Source organism: Pelmatolapia mariae, linkage group LG15, assembly GCF_036321145.2.
Source record: "Pelmatolapia mariae isolate MD_Pm_ZW linkage group LG15, Pm_UMD_F_2, whole genome shotgun sequence".
NCBI classification, from domain to species: Eukaryota; Metazoa; Chordata; class Actinopteri; order Cichliformes; family Cichlidae; genus Pelmatolapia; species Pelmatolapia mariae.
This window is the reverse complement of record NC_086240.1, coordinates 22,201,473-22,211,132: the sequence shown is the minus strand read 5'-3', so window position 1 is coordinate 22,211,132 and position 9,660 is coordinate 22,201,473. Positions and strand designations below refer to the sequence as shown.

Below are 9,660 nucleotides of genomic sequence, written 5' to 3'. Positions count from 1 at the left end.
AATAACATCATTCACCATGACCAGTGTGGTGGGTCAGTGATGACCTGGGGAGGCCTATCCATAGAGGGACGCACAGGCCGCTACAGGCTATGTAAAAGCACCCTAAGTGTCATTAGGTAGCGGGATGAAATCAGACATTTTCAGACCCTATGTTGGTGCAGTGGGTCGTGGATTCCTCCTGCTGTATGACAATGCCTGGCCTCATGTGGCAAGAGTATGCTGGCAATTCCAGGAGGATGAAGGAATTGACTGAATTTCTTGTGTGTAATTGGTTAATGCTGGCATTATCAGCAAAGGAAATGGTGTGCATTTCCTAAAAACAAAACAAAACAGAGGAATAAAGGATTCAAATGCACACTTTGCAGAGCCATTCATTAGGATAAACTGGACCCTTTAGAGGCCCAGTCTAGCCCTCAAGTTGCATGTTTGAGACATATCTACCTCCCTTTGCACAAAATACTGAAAAATCACTGTCACTGTATCTGCAAATATTGTAAATCACTTTATCAGACAGCAGGGGGGGCTCTTGCATTGATGTTGGTTTGTGAAATTTGCTCAGCTCTTTTAAACAGGTGCGAGGGGTTAACAGTATTAATATTTAAACCCAGGTTTCACTGACTTCAAGGGTCTCACTTGTGACGGCGTGCATCAGATATCTCATGTCTACCTTTTTCCTGCTCTGCTTCTGCACACACACACACACACACATATACGCTAGAGATGTGCAAAGCAGCCAGTATTTGTATTTGTATTCGAGTAAAATTAAAAAAAAACACGTAAAAATCCAGTTTTTTTGCGTTAAACTTCTAACAAACGTTATAGTATAAGTATTCTTTAATTATATCCATTATAATAATTGTGGATATGCAATATTAGTTGATGTTTTTCCATAAATCCAGCAATGAACATGTAACAAGGAACGTCATTGAAAAGAAAAATAACATAAATAACATAACAGCCATTGGCTGTTATGTTATTTATGTTATTGCCAGATGGCTCAGCAGCAGCAACACTCTTCTATTTGGTTCCCCAAATCCATGTGGGGAGTTTCAGCTAAGTTAATGAGTGACAACTACATAAGCATTGTTTTAACCTTTTTAACCGAATGTTAACGTTACTCTGTCAACAGCCTATTGTCTAAATTACCGAGCTAACAGAGCTACGTAAACAGAACGAACATGAGAGCACCTGACTGCAGACGTCAATAATGCAGCGCAATGGAATAAACCGGAAAGTTATAAACCGGAACCCAGTTAAGGTACAAAAAAATCGATTCAACAAAAATCGTGATGCAGTTCAGTCCTTTATCGCTCAGCCGAGCCTCTCTGTTGCTGTGTGGAGCAGCCCGTGTCAGTCACCTCTTTCACACGTCACTCACTCATCCGGTCATGTTCTGTGGTCTCATAAGGAAACTCAGCTTTTTGATATAAAGTTTTTCCTTGTACCCGAATACAAATATTTTTTTTAAAGTATTTCTTCAAAATAAATATTCGTATATATATATATATATATATATATATATATATATTATATTATATTATATGTGGTGAGAAGGTGAGAGAAATACCAAGTACCTGATAATAACCTCAGAAGCCTGGCTTTAAATTATATATTAGTTGTCAAAGTAAGACTTTTTTTTTCCTCCCTACAGGTTTATTTTGGGATGCAATTGTTCCTGACTCTGCTGCCATGCAGTCCACACTGGGATCTGATCTTGAAAGGTAAGAATGTGCTTTTCTGTTTCTTTTTCTATTTATTTTGATCACATAGACAATATGCAGAAAATGATTAAGAGGAAACAAAGAAAAAAAATATAAAAATACTATACAAAATAAAGCAAAATACACTACAATATCATGTAGTGAAGCCACGGCTAACAAAATCACTGAAATTCAACAGCTTTCTCTTCTTTATATCTCGTGAAAACCAGATCTTTATACCTCTTTCTAAAGTGCATCACAAATGTGTAAAACCATTATGTAAAAGTATTATATCCTACTTCATGCTCTTATGCAGGGGATACTTCTTTGTAAATTAGCTTCAGGAAAATGGCAAAGCTAAATTGTTCAGCCCTTCAATTGCACAAATTTCAGAAACAGAATTTCAGATATAAGGAGCATTGTGCTACACTGAGAGAAAAAAAGAAGTCGTATAAGCCATGCAAAACTTTGAGGCATGACATAACGACGCACTGCTACTAATGCATGTTGTAATAAAAACAGAAAGTCAAATCCAGGCTTTTGAGTCAGAATTTCAGTGATATTAGTCCCAGATATTGGATCTCAAATAAAAACATCTGTCATTTCAAGTTATGCTCTGTTGTTTATGGCAATATTGTTTTCATCATTTGGATGATTGGAAGCAATCAGGAACGTGAATATAAGCATGGTGAGTAAAGGTGAGACAGAGGCAGGACAAAGACCAGCCGAGACAAATCGAGGAACTTGTTCATATATGAGGGGTTCTCTTTGTAGCACACATGTGGTTTAGTTATGAGAAGTCTGACGTGGACCAGAGAACATTGCCCAGAAGTTCTGTAAAAAGAGAAAAGTAATCACATATGGATGAGCACCATTCATCTTTGAGCTTGTAATTTAAAAAAAAAAAAACCTTTAATGTGGTTTTTATATAAACTAGCACTATTAATAAACTAGTCATTTATAGAGTTTCCATAAAATGTAATATACTTTGATACATTTCATTATTAGATATTGGGAAATGAGATTTTGGTATGGAATATCAGAGTTATTTTGACTCCTCACATTTTAACATTTCAATGAATTGGCATATATAAATAATACATAAAACATGAATATAAATGCTATACAAAGTAACCATTTAATCTGTGCTTGTATGAACCATTGTTGATAATGTAAGCCATTTCACTTTGCAGGTCTCAAGATTTATGCCCGTCGGCACCATGCGCCCTTTGGCCAGTGGACCTCAAGTTAACGCACTTGGACTGGAACCCTGAAGCAATCCTGATACACTTCCAGGGACAGTACCTTACCATATGTGAACTTGACTACAGTATCTTGCAGGGAGAAATACAGAATGTACCAAAGAGTAAAGCTGAAGTGGATATCGGAGAGTTTTGCCTCGTGGAAGATTTGACTTCAGCTCGCTGGTACAGAGGAAGAGTTCAGAAACGACGGGACGACTTCTTTGATGTTTTCCTCATTGATCACGGTAACGTGTTGACTGTCAGTGCCACAAACGTTTCTTCCTGTTCAAATGACCTGTTCATCCTGCCTCCGAAAATAGTTTGCGGTTTTCTTGCTAATGTGCTGCTTCTTCAGAGTTGTTCTCACTCTGTGGTTGAGGAGTATTTCTCAAGTCTGATCGGCAGAAATATCAACGGTTATATTCAAGCACTGCTTCCCCACAAAGTCCTTCTACTAGAAGCCCCTGACATCAACACCGGCTTAGTTACACATGGCTTTGGGAGATATGTGGACACTGATACATTTCTCTTCTTGGTAGAGATACTTACAGAGATGCCTCTCAAACAGAAAATAGAGCCAGTTCCTGACTTACTCATTGAAAAGCCAAGGGGACAAGAAGTTTGTTTTAAACCATCAGGTTTGCAGGGATATGAAGGCATTTTTTCACTCTATGGACCAGCCTTGTGTTGTGGGACACGAGCTAAAGTAAGAGTAACTGCGGCTGTCAGCCCTGGGCTGTTTTACTGTCAGATGGCCAGTGTGGAAGCAGAGCTCTGGGAAATGTCAAAGAAGTTAGCTGCATCGTGTGAATGCAGACCTAAAGAAAGTTATCAGATGACTCCAGAGAACCTGGGTTTATTGTCCTCAGCTAAAAGCAAAGATGGGAGATGGTACAGAGGCTTGGTACAGTTTCTCCCAGGCAGTTCTTGGGTTAGAGTCTTGTTTGTTGACTATGGATTCTTTGAATCGGTCACAGTTGAAAACATCCACAGGTTGGCACCTGAATTGTATTCAACGCCAATTATGTCATTCCCGTGCTCTCTGGCATGCTTGACTGATGAGGATAAGGCCATCAAAACTCAGCAGTTGTGTCTCCTGAAATCAGGCTTACTTGGAGGACGATTACACATGGAGATCACTAGATACGATGAAGAACACCACCTGTACTGTGTCACTATAATTAGTGCTGAAGATGAAGGTGTGGAAGATCCGGAGCCTGTCAGAAGGTGTCCAGTCATGAAGGTTGAGTCCGTTTCTGAGGCTGAAGAGCAGGGTGGCTTCTTGTACCATGAAACAATCATGGGCGAAACACTGGGGCAAACACTGAAGGTAGAAGAGGTCCAGGTAGACTCCGTGTTTGTGGGCTATGTTGAACATGTCCAAAATCCAAACCATTTCTGGATTAGAACACAAAAACGCAATGAGGAGTTTGAAGAAATGATGTCAAAGATGGCAGAACACTTCCAACATGTGAAGCTGGATGAAGATGTACTGTTAAATCCTAAGCTTGGAACACTGTGCTGTGCGGTTTATGAGGGAGACATGCATTTTTATAGGGGTGTAGTGACAGACGCTCTTAAGCACGGAGCTGAAGTTTTGTTCATCGATTTTGGGAACATTGAGAAAGTGCCACACATGCTGATCAAGAAGATTCCTGAGTCATTTGCCCGCAAGGCAGCATTTGCCATTTGTTGTACTCTTTCTAATGTTTTTCCTGTTGAGGACATCTGGACAAGTTCAGCCTCTGATTCCTTCAGAAGAGCTGTGTCAAACAAAGCCTTGCTAGTCCATGTCGTACAAATGAGAAAAAACAAATTTGTTGTTGACCTTTTTGAGATGGGAAGTGGCAACAATCAGAGTATTACTGAGCTCCTGGTCTCTTCCAAGCAGGCTGAATACATTCTGAAAGGGCACTTGGCCCAAAAAAGGACAGAAAAGACAAGGTGCCCCCAAAGTAATGTGAAAACAAACATCACTGAGGATAAGGGGCAATGGCAGCATTGTAAGGAAGAAGAGAAGGCATCGAATAATGAACCTGAGAAAGGTCAACCTCTTGCTAGCATCAAGCCATTAAATATCAAGCCTGGGTGTGAGTTGACTGTGCACTGCTCTTATATCAGCTCTCCATCGGATTTCTGGTGCCAGCCTCAAGACATGGTTCCAGCTTTGGAAGAACTGATGGATAAAATTCAGCAGTATTATTCAACTCATTGGGTTCCCCTAGAGTCAGGAGATTCATGCTGCATTGCCAAGTCACCTCAAGATGGACGATGGTACAGGGCCTTAATCACTGCAAAACAGAGAAGCAATGCCACAGTAACGTTGGTTGATTATGGGAATACTGTCCAAGTCAGTGAACACATTCTTCAAGCAATAATGCCAGAATTTATTTATTTGGAAGGACAAGCTTTCAGGTGCAGCCTTTACGACTTAATTGAACCTGCTGACCCTAAGAACTCTGGGAATTGGAGTCCAGAAGGGTGTAGGTTGCTGAAAGATTTTGTCTTCAGCAGCACTGGAGCTCTAAAATGTAAAGTTGTCTCCCAGTTATATGTGAAAAACAAGGGGCTGTGCAATGTTGTTGATCTCTACAACAGCCAAACCCAGCAGAGTGTGACAGATACGTTCACAGAACAAGGCCTGGCAACACGAGTGACGGCGTCAACGAGGCAACAGCGAGCAGTGTTTCCGGAATCTTTTATCTACTCTTCACATGATCTACACCCAGGAAATGAGGAACAAATGTATGTCACCTACGTTAACAGTCAGTGGGAGGTCTACTGCCATCTTGAAAGAAACACTGACATTATTGTTGAGCTTGAGAAGAAAATCTCAGAGGAGAGTAAACACATGATGCAAGTTGATACAAGAGCTGTTGTAAGCAAAATGTGCCTGGCAAGATACTTTGATGGCAAATGGTACCGCGGTGTAGTGCATCCTATTCATTCACCTCTGCATTTCAGTGTGTTTTTTGTGGACTATGGAAACACAAGCATATCAGAGAAGACCAAAGTCATGTTCATCCCCAGAGACTCATCAGATTTGTTGTACACGCCCATGCAGGCCGTGAGATGTTGTCTCCATTCAGTGTCCAAGAAAGATGTGTATGCAGATGTTAAGGAGTGGCTCAGTAGTGCAGTCCTCAACAAGCAAGTGAAAGCTGTCATACTTGGAAAGAATGAAGATGGTTCATTTGATGTCGAATTATTTGATGGAGACATGAACATCAATGAGAAGGTGAAGGAGCTCATTCTCAGTCTTTCATGTAAGCCCAAGACTGCTGTTAGATTTGAGATGATCAACAGAAAACAGAAAACCTCCTGCAAACGAAACACAAAGTCTTCGTTCAAAAGCAAGAGTCATCCTAAAGTGTATTCAAATCTTTCGACATTGTCCACTGTCCACAGAGGTACTAAAAAGAGAGAAAACACAAAAACCCTTGTTGGTGGGAGAACTCAAAACAAGAACACAAGAGTGAGAACACAGAATGAGGGCACATTGAACACCCGTGCCTCTGTGAAATCGCAGAACAATCAAGTGAAACAAAGACAGGAACAGAAGCAAGCCCAACAGAAAGAGGCAAAAGAAATACCCCTTGTCCTGCCTGACAAGAAGATATGTGCAGGCTTCAGGGCAAAGTGTTTCGTTTCCCACGCAGACTCCATTTACAGCTTTTTTCTTCAGCTGTCAGAGGATGAACCTGCCATCTTGGAAATGGGTGAAGCTCTCAACTCAAGTACCCTCAGAGAATCCTTGAAGATGCCTCCAACCTTAAGAATCAATGACATTGTTTTGGCTGAGTTTGAGGAGGACGGTGCCCTTTATCGTTCAGTTGTGAAGAACTTTGCAGGCAATTCATGTTTCAAAGTTGAGTTTGTGGACTATGGAAACTCGGCAGTCGTTGAGAAGAAAAAGATCTTCTCTATACCAAAGGAGCATCTGTCACATCCGAGATTCAGTATACCATGCTCGCTGCTGGATCCAAGCACATTCAGAAATGATGTGGCTTTCACTGATGCAGTAATGGAGAAGCCACTGATGGTTGAGTTCATAGAGCAATGTGGAACCAAGTGGGACATTAAGATTAAGGTTCTTGATGGAGAAGTGGGCCTTAATGCAGGACCTGTAACTGAAAGGGAGGATGAGTCTCCTAATTCTGAAGCTAATGAGAAATTGAGGTCCCACAAACAGAATAACCAAAGAGATGAAGCATGCAAGAATGAAATAAGGTCTGAAATAAAGATTACTACTGTCAAATGTGAAACATTCACGCCTAAACCACCATCTGTTAAGGTGTTAGTGCCGATGAGGATGAAAACTTACAGGTGTCGTAGGATAAGAGTTAAGAGTAACAAGAGTAAGACGACAAAGAGATTTGGAAATGCATCCCTTACCCCATCTATTCAAGCCAGAGACTCAGAGAATGGAATGCTTTTGTCGGTCCAGAGTAATGGCTGCTTTTACGTAAGACTTGTTAGGACCAGTGACTGTCTCACTGCATTGGAAAGTCACATTGCAGATAGCCTGGTCAAGTGCAAGATGGTAGCAAGAGAGGATATCAAACAAGGCCTCAAGTGCTTAGTTCAAGTCCAGAGTCACAACAAGTGGCACAGAGCCATAGTTCAGCACCTGAATGATGAAAATGTCAATGTTTTCCTGGTGGATCACGGAATAACAGTGGAAATCCCAATTGGTTCCATTCGACAGCAGTGTAGTGACCTGTTGAAATTCCCAAACCTCGCAGTGCTGTGCAAGATGAACAATCTTGGGTTCAGTGAGAAGGACGATGATCACAGACACTGGTGTGAAACTCTGAAACCCATGATAGGCAAAGAAGTCAAGCTGATTTTTGTGCGTTATTCTGAAGCGGATAGCCTCTGGATGGTTGAAATAATCATAAACAAACTGTTTCTCGTTCTGCATCAAGTTGTGTCACTGCAGCAAAATGAAGAAAAGATCCCACCACCTGGTGAAAGTCAAAATGGAGGCACTGAAAAAGGACCAACCTTGGACACCAGCCCTCCTCAGCGGCTTGCCTTTGCTCCTGTTGAAATGGACAAGTCATATTCTGGCTTTGCTGCTGCAATTAAGACTCCTTCTGACTTCTGTGTGTCTCTAGAGGATTTGCTTCTAGTAACGAACAAAGTGTCAGTTGAGCTGGATGACCTGCCCAGCCAATTGATACCTCTTCCTGAAGACCACATTGCCCCTGGCACCTGCTGCCTACTAAAATCAGATTCCAGGAATAAGTGGTGTAGGGCTGAAATCGTCCACGTCAACACCACGGTGGTCCTAAACCTAGTGGATTATGGCCATTATGAATGCATGCCATATGATGACTGCTCCAATCTGAAAAAACTTCCAGTCAAGATAACAACCCTCCCAAAGGTCACTTATTCCTGCATCCTGAGAGGTGTGAAGCCAGCTGGATTGGATGGTCAGTGGCCTGATGAGGCAGTGGTCTTCTTCCAGCAATGTTTGTATGAGAAGAACCTCCAGATCTTCTTCAGAGAGTTTGTGTCAAACACACACTGGAAGGTGGACATTCTTGTAGATGGCGTCCATGTTGCCAAGGAGCTGGTGGATGCTGGACATGCCAGCTATGTCGATGTCATGCTAGGACTCAGGTATGCTTTATAATTTAAAATCTGACTAAAAATGTATTAGAAGTGATCAGAATAAGCACATATTTAGTCATTTGATGTTTTTTTTAATGACTTCAAATCCACGATTCAGTATTGTTAGTGTAATATATCAGTTGTGCTTTAGTCAGTGAATAAATGAATGAAAGAACAATGAAATGTGTGTGGATTTGTGAGATAAATATCACATTTTTTGTGCTTAACCTCTGGCACTTTCAGGTTCCTGGAGCAAAACCCCTTTAGAGCTCATTCCAGTGACAGTGAGGAGCAGTGTGGGCCGGAAGAGGAAGGCTCTTGTGAAGCTTGAGTCCACTGGGGGATGTGGGGGGACGATGTCACTCAGAATAAAAATAAAAAAACAGTGCTGAGAATCAGACAGTGTAAGAGAAAAAAGTTTGGACTTGATAAAAATGAGCTTGCAGTTTATTGTCTGGCTTAAAAATATGAAAGATGTGTTGTTGGTTTTCTAATGTTTCACATCAGCTATTGTTCCCTAAAATTGGAATGTGTGAATTTATTTTCCTTGAAAACATTGAAAAGTAATACAGTTTCCTTTACTTGATATTTTATTTGCTACATTTTCAGGATTTTTCCATAAGTAAAACACATTGTGTTTTACTGATTTTTTGATGTCAAAAAGTAGAGCCATTTTTTTTTTCTTTTAAAAAGGTACAAGAAATTAGAGTCATGAGACCAGCTGAAATAATTTACATTTATTTTTTGTGGATGTTTAAGGAATTTTTCTGATTTAAACAGTTCTTTATGTTAAACAGCTGTTTGTGTGGAAAAATATATTGGTTCCAATTTCTGTTTCTGATCATTTTGACTAAACATGTAGTACCAAAAGATGTTTGTGTTATTAAATTTCACATACTTTTTGTTTGAAGTTTTAGATATTAAAAAGTAATTGCCTGATTAAGACTAAATATTGTCACTACCTTGTCAGCACTTCTGACACTTTTCTTTTTATATTTTAAATACGTTTTGAGTCAAGGCCACATTGTGAAAAATAAAATCTTTACTGATTGTTCTTTTGGTCTCACGTTGTTTGTTGTCTTAGTCAGCAATCAGTC

At 40.4% G+C, this 9,660-nt stretch overlaps 1 protein-coding gene across 1 annotated transcript; it reads left to right on the top strand.

Moving 5' to 3' along the window:
• The first annotated feature begins 1,689 nt into the window (after positions 1 to 1,689).
• On the top strand, positions 1,690 to 8,900 carry tdrd15 (tudor domain containing 15). The gene is made up of 4 exons (XM_063494662.1): positions 1,690 to 1,721; positions 2,894 to 7,409; positions 8,007 to 8,572; positions 8,807 to 8,900. The coding sequence occupies exons 1-4, from the start codon at positions 1,690 to 1,692 to the stop codon at positions 8,892 to 8,894; spliced, it is 5,202 nt and encodes a 1,733-aa protein (XP_063350732.1). The 3' UTR covers positions 8,895 to 8,900.
• The last annotated feature ends 760 nt before the right edge of the window (positions 8,901 to 9,660 follow it).

Bases quoted from the DNA above. Each gene is read 5' to 3' on its own strand.
- tdrd15 (XM_063494662.1), top strand. From the start codon at position 1,690: ATGCAGTCCACACTGGGATCTGATCTTGAAAG. The intron at 7,410-8,006 runs GTAAGACTTGTT...GAAATGGACAAG, and splicing joins AGAGTAATGGCTGCTTTTAC to TCATATTCTGGCTTTGCTGC. The intron at 8,573-8,806 runs GTATGCTTTATA...TGGCACTTTCAG, and splicing joins GATGTCATGCTAGGACTCAG to GTTCCTGGAGCAAAACCCCT.